Source organism: Candoia aspera, chromosome 13 (genome assembly GCF_035149785.1).
Source record: "Candoia aspera isolate rCanAsp1 chromosome 13, rCanAsp1.hap2, whole genome shotgun sequence".
NCBI lineage: Eukaryota > Metazoa > Chordata > Lepidosauria > Squamata > Boidae > Candoia > Candoia aspera.
Genome location: NC_086165.1, coordinates 9,476,738 through 9,491,089, shown reverse-complemented (window position 1 = coordinate 9,491,089; position 14,352 = coordinate 9,476,738). Strand labels below are relative to the sequence as shown.

At 43.7% G+C, this 14,352-nt stretch overlaps 1 protein-coding gene across 1 annotated transcript; it reads right to left on the bottom strand.

The window, feature by feature from the left end:
• Window positions 1–27: 27 nt before the first annotated feature.
• SLC24A5 (solute carrier family 24 member 5) lies at window positions 28–11,723 on the bottom strand. Its single transcript, XM_063314175.1, has 8 exons — window positions 11,642–11,723; window positions 7,729–7,812; window positions 7,537–7,640; window positions 6,859–6,959; window positions 3,306–3,583; window positions 2,552–2,758; window positions 781–882; window positions 28–350 (listed from the first exon to the last, which is right to left on the bottom strand). Exons 1-8 carry the CDS (start codon window positions 11,706–11,708, stop codon window positions 28–30), a joined length of 1,266 nt encoding a protein of 421 aa, XP_063170245.1. The 5' UTR covers window positions 11,709–11,723.
• Between the last annotated feature and the right edge of the window lie 2,629 nt (window positions 11,724–14,352).

Genomic DNA, 14,352 nt, shown 5'->3' with positions numbered 1-14,352 from the left:
CTTTTACAAAACCAAAAGCCAAACCAACTAGTTGCCACAGTTCTTTATAGGATTGTTCCCTATGATTCCAAGTTCATACAGAATTGATAATATGGCAAAGGCTAAGTACATCAGAAGGCAAACAGCTCCTAGTTTTTTGTCTAATTTCCAACCATTCAGATGAACAGCCAGGAAAATAAAAGCAATGGAACAAATGAGAGAAATGGCAGTATAAGTCAGTCCACTGCTGTTCACTAGCACAGGACCTGATGGGTCAACAAAGGCGGTTTTTATAAACCAAGGTAACCCCAAACACAACAAATCAAATACGTTGGATCCTACAATGTTCGACATTGCCATATCTCCTCGCCCTGTAAGACAAAACACATTAAACGTGTCAACCTTAAGAAATTTACTGTAGTATTTTATGCTTAAAAGACACCTACTATACCTTGTCCATAAGACCATAATGTGCTCTTAACAAGTTTGAAAAAGCCTTCAGATCAATGTTAAAAATGACGCTGCTGGGCTTATCCAAAATAGAGTGAAATTAGTATTTTGTCTCTTAACAGGGACCACTCACTTCCCAAGTAGAACAGGAGGCAGTGGCCTCCTCCCAGTAACCTTTAGGTAAAATAATTGGAAGGAATACTTGCAATTCTGAATGTAGTTAGCTTATTTAGTGAATTTAACCACAGCATATGTTGTGTCTACATGCCGAAAACTGGAAAAGATGCCCCATTTCATCATGTGGCTGCTGACTTTGCAGTGGTATCAGCTTGACAGACACAAAGGGCTTACCTCTGTTAGCCACAAGGACACTGGCAATTGTATCTGGGATGCTCGTTCCAGCTGCTAGTAGTGTAAGGCCCATTATAGTTTCGGGAATGTGCAGGGTTTCCCCTGTAACCGGAAAAATCAAAAGCAAATGTCTCATTTCCTCAAGAATGAATTAAAGAGGCAAGTTGCAGTCTTTATTTTTAGTTTAAGAACACTGTTAGTGCATATATACAGGCCTACACATGAAACAAATATATTTTGTAACTTGTAGCCTATATTTGAGCATGAATATGCAGGGGTTCCCTGAGGCCTGAAACATATTTCAAGGGTCCCTCCAGGGTCAAAAGGTTGAGAAAGGCTGAACTAAGCTGTAATTTTATTCAGAAAACAGGCAACCCCTCAACTGCATGAGCTGAACAGAGGAAGCTTTTTAGCTTTGAAAAACTTGGTCACTGAATACTGTGAAAGGCTCTGTAACCTTTTCTTCAAATACCAGCGAAGCCTGCTATTCTTGACAACCAGCACCCTTCTTTGGAGTAGCTACAACCAGCCTAATCCCTTCAGTTACTTTGTCATCTTTATCACATGGGCTGTTTGAAATCATGAGGCACTAACCTCTCTCAATAATCTACTCTTGGAGAGAAAAAAAACAAAAAACCCTTGCATTCCCATAGAGGGAGGGGTGTAGAGTCTGCTGACAATCGTTGCTCTAAAAACTAAATTCAGATGAAAAGGTAGGCATTTAGTTTGTAGAAAGTGGTGAAATGCAGTCTTTACTACTGTAAAATGTATTTTAATGTGAGTTACAAGTTTTTACTTGTTTCCTATGCCTAAAACTGAATAGAGCCGACAGTAGCTCACTTCTTAAAGGCAAAATCTAAATTTATTACCCATCCCTTGTTTCCTATTTATTTTACTTGCATAGTGATAGATAAGAAACAATCTAAAGGTGGTTTTGAAGTCATCTGTGGATAGGCTCCTTGTAGGTCCAGAGCTGCAGGCAAGTGTGGGGTCTTTGGGCCAAGGACCGTAGCCCAGTGGCGCATGGCATCTGATGTGCAGAGGGCCTCTAGTTCCTTCTCTTGAAGATTCAGGGGAAAGCATTGAATGGAGGGGTATGGAAGAGTCTGGCACGATGCTGTCAGTGTAGCAAATACTGGGCTGAAGGAACACAGAGTTCATGCACCATTCTAAGTCACTTTTTTTTTATTTGTGTAAACCCAGCCATTGTGGTTTATTCAGTAACCCAGTTAAAACATGCCCCATTCTGATACTTGCCTGTTTCTTGTTTACTTGCTTTAAACATTCCCCATTCAGATTAGCTCTTTTAACGGGACATACCATTTGTCAGTGTCTGAGGGTAGCAGGTTTTGTTTTCCTTTTACATAATCCTATCACAATGGTTTTATGTTAAGCAGGAGTCTGTTCCTGCAGTAGTTTGCATTAGATGCTCAAATAAAACCTTTCAGACTTTGACGATGCAGGTCACCTTCCCCAGGAACTAAGGGGAGCTACCAGATTCAAAATGGTCATATATTTTGAAACATGCAGACTGGCTTGGCACAACACCCAAGTGATTCCTTGTTAAGAAACATACCCTTGGGTGCTCTAGACATGGGCCCAACCCTCAAACAGTATTATGTGAATATCGGGCATCAACTCTTAACCTCTACTCTGCACTCTTAAGTGGGATCTCTGTGGAAGCATCACTGAAAACAAGTTCTGTGTTTTAATATGCTTTTGCTGTGTTGGATGTAGAAGGCAGGCTAATACAATTAGGTTGTAAACCTACCCACTATGGTTACCATCCATACCAGAATGTACGTAAAAGCAGAAATCCACACTGCTGACATGAAAAAGGAAAACATGAACCATTTTTTCCAAAACGGTTTTCTGCAGTCGGGAATCGTCAAATAAAGAACAGCAATGATGGGAAGGGCGAGCACCCACAGAACTCTCTTCAGATCTGCTTCAGGCACGGTAAACACACTTGGAAGATCTGTCAGATGACAAGAACCGTTTAAGAAATGAGATCCTGATGCTTTTTAAAAAAATGCAGTTTTCCTGATAATAAATGCAGCTATTTTAGTTCTTTACAGAGTTATCTCTCTTACAAATTCATAGGGCTTCATTATTCCAGTAAATTTTTCTCTATACAAAAATCTGAAAATTTGCAGTGATTCCTGCTGTCTTACAGTAAAGTTAAGGCATCTTAGAAATTAAACAACAATGCAACTACAAGCAAAAAGTAGGTATTTGTCTATGGCTTGCCCCACAGGTATCTCAAGAGCCAGTGTGTGAACGGGGGAAAATGTACACTTCACCACCACCTTTCTCTTTCTGCAAACTAATCACAGCATAGTCTTGACACACTTGTTACCAGTTGTTTAGGCACCTTTGGGTCTAAAATTTATTTCAGGCATTTGAAAAATACGAAAATGAATAAAAGAGATACTACATGCCTCCTAATTTGGGGGTTAGGATTCAAAGATATGTATATTAGCAGCTCTTGCAACACCGTCTAGAAGGGCTCTTGGTAAAAATACCTTCGGGAATTGTATCAGGTCCGTGTAAGCTTGCTGAAAGTTGAGTGTAGTCAGACTCATAAAAAACGTCGCTGTCTGCCCTTGATTGTCGCCGAACAAGTGGTCCAGTCTCCTCCCTCCATCCAGACAGCGGCTGGGCTTCAGCCTCTTCCACAGTCGCCAAAAAACAGGTGCAGCAAGGACTAAACTTGTTCATGAAATATTGGTTGATTTTAATGTCAAAGCAGAGTACTAAAATATAGACTCCGTATATTAACAGGAGTGAAGCACATTCGTACCTAAGACAAAGTAAAAACTTCGTATCAGTGCCCATTAAGGTTCACGGTGGGTGGTCGTTTTTTTTGAGACACTGCATTGTGTATCTTTCTACAGAACAATTGATTTTGAAAGTCAGTGTGCAGAATGATGCTTTCCATCAGAGATGAGAGCAGGGTTTATACACCGTATTAAAGAAAGAGAGCAATTGGTTTGGGGCTTAGGTCGTATGAACCCATCCATTTTGGTTTGATGTGTATGCAGACAGTCGCAGCTTATCCAGCAACAACGCTTGACAAGACTGTCGTATGAAGCAAGTCAATGTATCTTGCTCAGCACTGCCCATTGCACTCAGCAGATGTTCTTGAGTTCAGAACGCATGTATTTTCCAGATGCTCCCACAGATTGTATTGGGACTTCTTCATGCCAAGGCACATGCTTAATGATAGAACACTATATTCTGTGCCTGCCTTTATAATAGCTCCAACTGTTTCTGATCGCAGGCTTTGTGCAGGAGGACCAAAGAGATGTGAATGACCAGAAGAAGTCAAAGCATATCAAGTTCTATCTAGTCTGCATCAAAACTGGCCAGATGTCACTATAACATTTGCTCTGTGTTCTCACTACATCCGCAAGGTCCCCCGGCACGAACCAGATGCAGGAGATACACAGAGTGCACCTGTGGTTGGAGAATTATTCTTTGTTGCAATTAGCTCCTCCCACACAAAAACCATTCAGGATGACTCAGGCCCTCGATCTGCCACTGCAGTCAGCTGTGGAGGAGTGGGATGAAAGATTGAGGGCTCTGTATCATCTTCTGCTAAAATACCTATCTGAATAAGGAGGTGGCAACCTCTGCATAGCATTGTGATTTCAGAACATTGCCTACTTGGGAGCTAGCTGTCCATTCTGATCTAGAGATCATACTGTACTCCACATGCTGGACTACTAGTTCAATGCAAAGAATTATGGCACATCAGAGCACTTTTCTTTTGTCCCAAAGGAACATAGGTGGCCAAATAATGCTTGAAAAGTATTTCCTTGCAGAGATTTAGAAATTTTCCTCTATCTTGTTTCCAAGTCGGAGCTAGAAGTGACAGATGACTAAATAGGCAATTTTATTAAGTGAGATTAATGGACATGTATGGAATATGCAATTTGCTACAATCCTCCCTTCTAGAGCAACACTTTCAAAACATGACTGAAAAGAACTGGGACCAAGGATGGGTGAAAACGATGGGGACGGGGGCTGGATTCACAACTTCATGGTTGGTTTAAACATGCCTTTGTGAGTAAACTACAATTCACTAAGCTTACACAACAGACTAAGTTACACATATGATTATAAAACACAGCGGTGGGGTCACCCAAAGTATGAAATCATGACCAAAGTATTGAACCCTGCTATATTTTACAATAGCATGCCAAAGCTTCATGGTGTTGTATACCTACAGCCCTGATAGATAAGGTTTTTAGGAGTGATGGAAATACATTTCTCACCCACTTTTTCTTCCAAACTATTATCCATCTCATGCACAATCACACTTGCCCTTTTAAATATAAAAATGGTACCCTTTTGCTTCCCTTTCTGGTTTCCTGGTTGTTTTATTTGCCTACTTTGGCTCTCTTCCAGCTATACAGTTTCCTTCTTGAAAAGCCTATAATTGTTGCCAGCTGAATGAGTGCCCGATCACAAGAACTTAAACATGTCTTTCCACTCAAGTTGTTCATTTTCAAAAGGGGCTTTAGTTTCTTCCTGCCTAGAGGCCATTACAATGAAACTTCTTATATGTGTCAAACTAAAGATGGTATTAAAGGAACAATCTCTTCATTCTACAGTATGTGCATTATTTATTTTGTTAGATTTATATTCCACTTTTCCTTTAACAGCTCTACGTGGCTTATGTGGGATTCTTCCTTCTGTTCATCCTCATATTAGTAACCCTGTGAGATTATGTTAGGCTGAGAGAAGACTGGTCCAAAATAAATCATTGAGTTTCCATGGTTCAGGGCAGGACTCAAACCTGGGTCTCCTTGGTCCTAGTCCAACTGCTAATCCATGACACCACACAGACATTCTCTGTAATTCCAAGAATGCAGTCCCAAAATTTTTGCATGCTATTCTTGCTACAGATTATGTGCAAAACCTTGGCCTTTCCACCAGTTAAAACCACTGCCTTTTTAACTGATTAAATCCTCAAAACTTTAGGAAAAGTAAAACATCTTTCATTAATTTTTTTTACTGAAGATTTTAATTACAGTAATAAAAACTAATACAAACTAAACTCAGAGAGAGAAAGGAAAGTAAAAAGAGAGTAAAAAGTGCAAAGAAAGAAAAAATGAAGAAGAAAGAAAAGAATAAGGAAAAAGTGAAATAAAAAAGATAAGTAATATATAAACAAGTGACTTCCAATTTTCATCACAAGTATAAACAAGTTTGGTAGCTCTTCACCCCCTATAAGGTTACACTCAGATATCTCTTCTTCCCATAACCCATCCCTTATCTACAAGCAAATCCATAAGACATCAACTTTTCAATCAAGGAATATAAAATTGGTTTATTTGATCAAGGTTTAAATAAAACATTTTTAAGAAAAGTGACTTTTTGATGCTGGGGCTAGATTCACAATTGATTTAATTCATGGTTTCTTGAATAAGTCACTGTTCATGCAACATACTACACCATAAGGAATGTTTTCAAACCACAATGTTCACATGTTAAGTCAGAATCAGATCCAATATGTTGTGGCTTAGTATCAGGGCTGCAACTAGGGTCTGTGTCACCTGGGGCAAACATGGATTCTGCGCCCATTTTGGTGCCCCCCCAGGGCGGCGCCTGGGGCACATGACCTGCTCCCCCCGCCCCCGCAGTTGCAGCCCTGCTTAGTATGATGTGACTACCAGGCTAGTGAAGGAGGGCGCACCAGTCTTTATATTATAAGAGACAAATATTGATCATTTCTAGTCACCTCCCCTCCCTGGTGCAAAAGTATACTCTGCCTTACAAATCTCCAACACAGCTTACAAGAATAAGACTTCAATAAAATCCTTAAATATTTCCCATAATATCATATCAGAACCCCTCAAAATATTTTCAAGTGTGCCTTTAAGTGTAAGTAACTGATTAACCCACTTCTTAAACCAACCATGCACCCTAAAGATGATGTGGAAGAGCAAAAGGATGGTGACAAGTTGTCTAAACTATCTACAGTGCATATACTAGCAGTTTCTGCTTTCTGTGCTGTTTTATCTGAATAAAATAAAGGGAGGGGAGACAGTACTTTCATGGAACACTTACCAATAAACTTGGTTGTCAACAATCATGGCAAGAACTGCCCCGGCACTAATAATGTACGCCAAGCAATCTCTGAACAACGGCCAGCAAGACAGATTTGAAACCTGGAGAATACAATTCAGGCAGTAAGACATTTGGATTTCGTGAGCCTTTTCAAGTGTTCCTAACAAATGGATGCTTCAAGAACATAAGAGCTGCCCTGCTGGATTGGACTCCGGGCCCATCTAGTCCAGCAGTCTGTTCTTCCAGGCGTCAATCAAGTACAAAAGGAAGCCCACTAGTCACTCAGCAGATGGCCTTCAGAGGCAGTCCCACTGCCATTATGACTAATAGCCATTGACCCCCAGGACTTCCATCAACCACGCTTTGGTTGGCGTGTTCCAAATTTCATCTGAAAAATGCCCTGAAAATGTCAATATACCCAGAAAGCAGCTTCATTCTACTTAGCCTAACATATTTCTATCTGCCGTAAAACCACTGGAGGCAATGTGGATTAGGACTTATATTCTCTAGCCATCAACTTCCTGAAAGTACCCAGATCTCAGTAACTCCTGTGCTAAACTTTTTTTGCTACCCCCAGTTGATTACATCCCACCTGGCTAGTATACTGAATTGGCCCCAAGTTAATTTGCCTTTGCAGGGAGTGGAAGGTTCAACAGAATCATAAAAGAGAGCATGTACCATGCTAGATAAGATCCCACAAGCCGCACAGATGCCAAGAAGGTTGTAGATGGCAGAGCCAAGGATGGTGCTGATCCCGATATCTCCCTTTGTGACAAAAACACCTAAAAATGAAGCATCGCTTGTTAGAACTCACTTTTGCTCTTGCAAAGACTGAACACAATCCTGTGTGGTGTTGAAAGTGTGACTTACCAAGAAAGGCGGTGACTAATTCAGGAGCAGAACTACCAGCTGCCATGAACGTTGCTCCCGCAACGTCCTGAGAGAGGCCAAGACCTAGAGGAAGGATCAATGGGGACAGGAGAAAAGACACATGCAGTTATAGGGAGGGGTATAAATCTAGGCATAACATTTTCATTGCTCTATTTATTTTTATTACTTCAACGTATAGCCCATCCATTTCCAGTGACTCCAAGCAACTTACAAGACATCGATATAATAGGACTAAAAACGGAGCCATGAATGATAATTATAATTCAGTCAGCCTAAGGGCCCTTCACTGGAGGGAGGGGAAACCATAGTCAATAAACTATGGTTGAAAAACCATGGTTTGGCTCAGAGTAGACTCAGTCATGTAAAGCAACAGGAGGGGAGATGGGCAGGGGTGTTGGTGGAATGTGTGTGGTGTGTGTGTGTGTGTGTCAAAAAAGCCAAGGTGGCAAAGTGCAGTCAAAGCACTTCCTCTTTTCCTGCACAGGTGTCATCTTGGCTTTTTTGACCTCTTGCTGCAGATGCCATTGGCGATGAGTTTCAAACATCAAGCAGCAGAGTAGTTTTATAGTATGTAATTATCTTGATTATAGATCCAGGTCCTGCTTTGAGGTCCACCTGCAGTAAAGAATTCATACTCGTTTATTGGGGGACTCTAATTAGTGGTCTTCAGCAAAGGATCGTTACCTTGTTTGATAGTTTGAACATTCTTTAGTGTTTCCCTTTTTTGGTATGGGGATATAAGAAGACCTGTATAGGAAGGATAACAATATCAGGGATAGCTTTGACGGTGTGGTCAGGGAGCTAGACCCAGACATCCTGAAGAGTGAGGTTGAATTAATTAGTGGTCTTCAGCAAAGGATTGTTACCTTGTCGTGGTGCTGGAGCTTGAGCACCTCAATGATGCCATGAGCTAAACTGTGAAGGGCCACCCAAGACGGGAAGGTCATGACAGAGAGGTCAGACTAAATGCGATCCCTGGGGAAGGTAATGGCAACCCACCCCAGTATTCTTGCTGTGAAAACTAAATGGATCAGTACAACCATCCAGGCCAAAATGGGTATGATCAAAAACAAAGATGGCAAGGACCTAACAAGAAGAAGAGATCAAGAAAAGGTGGCAAGAATATACAGAAGACCTGTATAGGAAGGATAACAATATCGGGGATAGCTTTGACGGTGTGGTCAGGGAGCTAGACCCAGACATCCTGAAGAGTGAGGTTGAAGGGGCCTTAAGAAGCATTGCTAATAACAAGGCAGCAGGAGACGACGGCATCCCAGCTGAACTGTTCAAAATCTTGCAAGATGATGCTGTCAAGGTAATGCATGCTATATGCCAGCAAATTTGGAAAACACAAGGATGGCCATCAGACTGGAAAAAATCAACTTATATCCCCATACCAAAAAAGGGAAACACTAAAGAATGTTCAAACTATCAAACAGTGGCACTCATTTCACATGCCAGTAAGGTAATGCTCAAGATCCTGCAAGGTAGACTTCAGCAATTCATGGAGCGAGAATTGCCTGATGTATAAGCTGGGTTTAGAAAAGGCAGAGGAACTAGGGACCAAATTGCCAATATCCGCTGGATAATGGAAAAAGCCAGGGAGTTTCAGAAAAACATCTATTTCTGTTTTATTGACTATTCTAAAGCCTTTGACTGTGTGGACCATAACAAATTGTGGCAAGTTCTTAGCAGTATGGGGATCCCAAGTCATCTTGTATGCCTCCTGAAGAATCTGTATAACGACCAAGTAGCAACAGTAAGAACAGACCACAGAACAATGGACTGGTTTAAGATTGGGAAAGGAGTACGGCAGAGCTGTATACTCTCACCCTACCTATTCAACTTGTACGCAGAACACATCATGCGACATGCTGGGCTTGAGGAATCCAAGGCTGGAGTTAAAATTGCTGGAAGAAACATTAACAATCTCAAATATGCAGATGATACCACTTTGATGGCTGAAAGCGAAGAGGAACTGAGGAGCCTTATGATGAAGGTGAAAGAAGAAAGTGCAAAAGCTGGCTTGCAGCTAAACCTCAAAAAAACCAAGATTATGGCAACCAGCTTGATTGATAACTGGCAAATAGAGGGAGAAAATGTAGAAGCAGTGAAAGACTTTGTATTTCTAGGTGTGAAGATTACTGCGGATGCTGACTGCAGTCAGGAAATCAGAAGACGCTTAATCCTTGGGAGAAGAGCAATGACAAATCTCGATAAAATAGTTAAGAGCAGAGACATCACACTGACAACAACGGTCCGCATAGTTCAAGCAATGGTGTTCCCCGTAGTAACATATGGCTGCGAGAGCTGGACCATAAGGAAGGCTGAGAGAAGGAAGATTGATGCTTTGGAACTGTGGTGTTGGAGGAAACTTCTGAGAGTGCCTTGGACTGCAAGAAGATCAAACCAGTCCATCCTCCAGGAAATAAAGCCAGACTGCTCACTTGAGGGAATGATATTAAAGGCAAAACTGAAATACTTTGGCCACATAATGAGAAGACAGGACATCCTGAAGAAGATGCTGATGCTGGGGAGAGTGGAAGGCAAAAGGAAGAGGGGCCGACCAAGGGCAAGGTGGATGGATGATATTCTAGAGGTGACAGACTCGTCCCTGGGGGAGCTGGGGGTGTTGACGACCGACAGGAAGCTCTGGCGTGGGCTGGTCCATGAAGTCACGAAGAGTCGGAAGCGACTAAATGAATAAACAACAATTAGTGGTAGGGCACACATTTAGCATAGAAGGCCTCTGATGCCAACCCTGGACTTTGCGGCTGAAAGGGTCAGGTCATGGGTGGGAAAGATCATGGCTTGTGCTTTCAGAGAGCTGCTGCTGAAAACCAGAGAAGATGTGCAATCCGATCTAGTCTCACACAGCTTTCTGTCCTGTAATATTCATACAACAGAAAAGGAGTGAAAGTATCCCTCTCATTCAAGTGGCCAAGTTTATACATTGCAGGAAACCATAATAGCACTTCTTTGGGTTTGGCTCAGTGTGTTGTGTGAATTTGCTCACTGTGATCTGCAAACATATGGATTAATATGTTGCATAGATCCAGCTCAGTCTTCAATAAGTTGCGGTTAAACCAACTATGGTTTAGAGCAGTGTTTTTCAACCTTGGGAGCTTTTAAGATGGCTGGCTGGGGAATTCTGGAAGTTGAAGTCCATACACCTTAAAATTGTTGAGGTTGAGAAACACTGGTTAGAGTAAAGTAATGGCAACTTACCCTAGAAATCCATTGGGTAGTGAAGAAAAGCAGACTGGAATTTTAATTCTTCGAGTCAACCACATTTTAGCCTAGCAGGTTGTGAGAACTGGCTCCATGTGGTTAATGTATCAGCCATTGTGTATGTGAACCCAGTCAGTTGGGGGGACTCAGTTAACCATGGTTGAAGCATGGTTTTTATATTGTTCTTTTATATAGTTTTTGTAAGTGTGGTAAGCTGCCCAGAGTCATGTATTTGAAATGGGCGGCCATATAAATTGAAATAACAAAGAAAGAAAGGAGTTAGCCATGGCTTAGCACATTATTTGGGTGCTGCCAATATGCTCTTAGAAATTTAACTTTCTCCAGAACACATTTCATAGCAGCTTTCCCAAATCCTTTTTATCTGCAGAGGCGATAAATACACTTCCAGCACTTTGACTCCACAAAGGACGCCATTTGTTCAGTTCCGATTGAGCGCAAGAGATAATCTTTGAATTCTCTGCTAGCCAGAATGCTCCGTGCTCCGGATCCTTTCTCCCACAATAAGCCACAAAACGCTGCATAACTTTTTCTGAACTGCCGTTGCATTGTGAACAGAATTATCTTGAACAGCAATTTGGTTTTGCGAAGGAGACAAGGCAGCCTATGGTTGACAGCCCCTGCAGACCCACCGGGGACTTACTGTGACTGATCATCTCCAAGGCTGGGAGGAAGTAATCATCGCAGACAATGGACACCGCCAGGAACATGTAAAAAATGATGATGAAATAGATCACAACGCCTCCTTCTTCTCGTTCTTGCGGAGTAAAAAACCCTTCTGGGAATTCCGAGGACGGGGAGAGAATACATTGGCTTTTGTTTTCTGCAAAGCAAGGGTTAGGAAGTCCTAATTTCACAAAGAGCACACCTCGGCTGCTCTAATAGATTTACTTTGAAAAACTGGTGGGACATGCAGAGGTGACAAGGATGGTCTCCCTCTCGTCTGGCAGGAAGAGCAAAGACTTAGCTCAAAAAAACGAAGCACATTGGCCCACCCTAGAAATATTTCTCCTTACTGAAGGAGTCTCAACTAATTCCGGCAGGAGAAGTAGAACCCTGGGCCAAAGCAAGTCAACAGCGACGAGGAGGGGATTGCAAATGAAACAGCAGGATCCCTCTATATATGCAGCAGCAGGATTGTATGACAAAAAAGCCCACTCTGTACCGTGTGATTTGAAGCTGCTGGGTGGCTTCTCTATGTATCGTGTGACCCCAGGCAGTTCATTTGGGGATTAGTGTGGTGTGTGAATTCAGGCAATTAGGTTAATTAGGTAATTGCAGTTCCTTTAAGAATGGGTTTGTGGAAGGGTTCTTAAGCTGCAGGCTGTAACACCCCAGGAGACAATAGCCCGAAGTGAGGTTGGCGTTTCAGATCCTTCTGCCAAGCCCAGCTGTTTTATCATTTATTTATCATTTATTTTTATTTGGGAAGCACACACATTCACACACATTTAGAAGCTCGGTACTGCAAAGGCTGAGGTTTCAGGGCCAGATGCAGCCAAGGTCTCATCTGGCAGGACCTCACGTCCCTTTGCTCTTTGCTTTGGAGGCAGTGAAGGGAAAGAGAGGGAGGTGGACCGACTCGGGGCGTCTCCCATTGCTGATCTCACACTTCCTTTTGCAATCGCTTATGGCACTCACTCGCCTCCTAAATTAGGGCAGCCAGATCTGCATTGCAAACCACCCGACCACCAGGAGATGCCAGCAAGGAGCCATAAAAATGTTGGCACTTTCCTGCCATCTAGAGGACAGCTTGATTCTTGCAGTGGAACGGTATGTGGGAATGACCTCGGCAGACAGGAGGAAGAGCCACAGACCAGGCAATAGTCAGATAAGAGGCAGGAGCCTGCAGAAGGAATGGGGTGTGGCAAAAGGGACCCCCAGAAGGGACCCTCCCGAGTTTCTTGGACTGTAAAGGGGCGGGGGGAGATATGTACTTTCAGACTTTCAAGATTCTGTTAATGTAACCTTACAATAAAGTTAAAGCTAGTACTTCTGGGTGTGCTTCTTGTCTGGACTACCTCACCAGGCTGACAAGCAGCTTTCTCCAAAATGTCTTCTGCTCTTGGGAGGAAAGGATGCCCAGACCTCTCCCACCACTACGCCTATCATCCCCGGAAGGGTGGGTCCTTTCCCTAGTCATTTCCCACCCATTAGCAGAAAGTGTGGAGCAGCCTAAAAACCCTCCGTGGCACCCCCAAACAAGACTGAACTTCTCCAGGTAGAGCCTCTTCTGCAGAAACCAAGCACCTGTATCTCAAGAGGATCTCCGACCTGGGAATGATCCCAAAGGGGGCACCAGGCCGTCCAAAACACACTCTGGAATGAAAGCTCTGAGAGCAGCAATCCTGATTCAGTATAACCTTTTATGCCTTAAAGCATACTCATGATCAGTGCTACTAGTTGCGGTCCACGTCCCGTTAATTTAAACCATAATCCATGCATCATCATCACCACCACCACCACAATTAATCTCGGGTACCTGCGTGGACATTCCTGAGAGCAACTTTGCTGCACTGAGTACAACTTGTTCCCAAGGAGACGAGTCCAGAAGACTCGCGCTCCGGGAACAGCCCCGCTCCCATCTTCCATAAGGACCCCGTTTCCCAGGAAAGTGCGCGCAGGACACGGAGGGAAAGGGGAACTCGCCCGGCTTTACCTGGATCCTCGCGGAGGCGCTGAGCGCTCGCGCCCGACGCAGGAAGCCCCCCGGAAAGGCCTCCGGTGCCCCAGAGCAGCCCCAGCCCCAGCGCGACCACGCAGGGCGCCCGGCGGCTTCTCGGCCGATGCTCGGCTGGCTGCATCTTGCAACGCTGGAGCGGCACACTGGGCCGGGCGGGCGGGCGGAGACGGGCTTGGGGGCTGCTGGAGCATCATGTGAGTCCGCTGGGAAGGCCTGGTCGGGCCTGCGGCCTGAGAGGGAGGGAGGCAGGGAGGGAGGCTTAAAGTCGAGGAAAGAAATGACTTTGGGAAGCGGCGTGGGATCAGCCGGCCGCAGTTCTCCTCGCCTGGGCTGGACGGCAGAGGAGTTTGGCGCAGGGAGCCGCGCCGCCAAACTCTGCAAGCTTTCGGGTTCTTCAGAGCCCTTCGCCGGGGAAGAGGAAAAATTCGGAAGCTGGAGGAGATTCAACTAGTGCTGTGTCCTTTTAGGGGCTGGCTTAAAGAGCTTTTATACGGGGAACGTTGGAATTCGTGCACCGTTGACCGCGGGTGGCATCGTTGTTGGCTTTATTTATTTATTTTTTTCTGCTCAGTCTTCAGCTCTGGCGATGTTTTAGTGTTTGGCGACCCTGTCGTTTGCCTTATCTGAACGCAGGCTTGGAAGGAACTTTTGGAGTGAAGGTCGTTTAGAGG

Coding starts and splice junctions, on each gene's coding strand:
- SLC24A5 (XM_063314175.1), bottom strand. CDS start 11,708: ATGTTCCTGGCGGTGTCCATTGTCTGCGATGATTACTTCCTCCCAGCC. Junction 7,813..11,641: donor CTTGGAGATGATCAGTCACA/GTAAGTCCCCGG, acceptor TCCTTCCTCTAG/GTCTTGGCCTCTCTCAGGAC. Junction 2,759..3,305: donor ACCTGATACAATTCCCGAAG/GTATTTTTACCA, acceptor GTCATCTGACAG/ATCTTCCAAGTGTGTTTACC.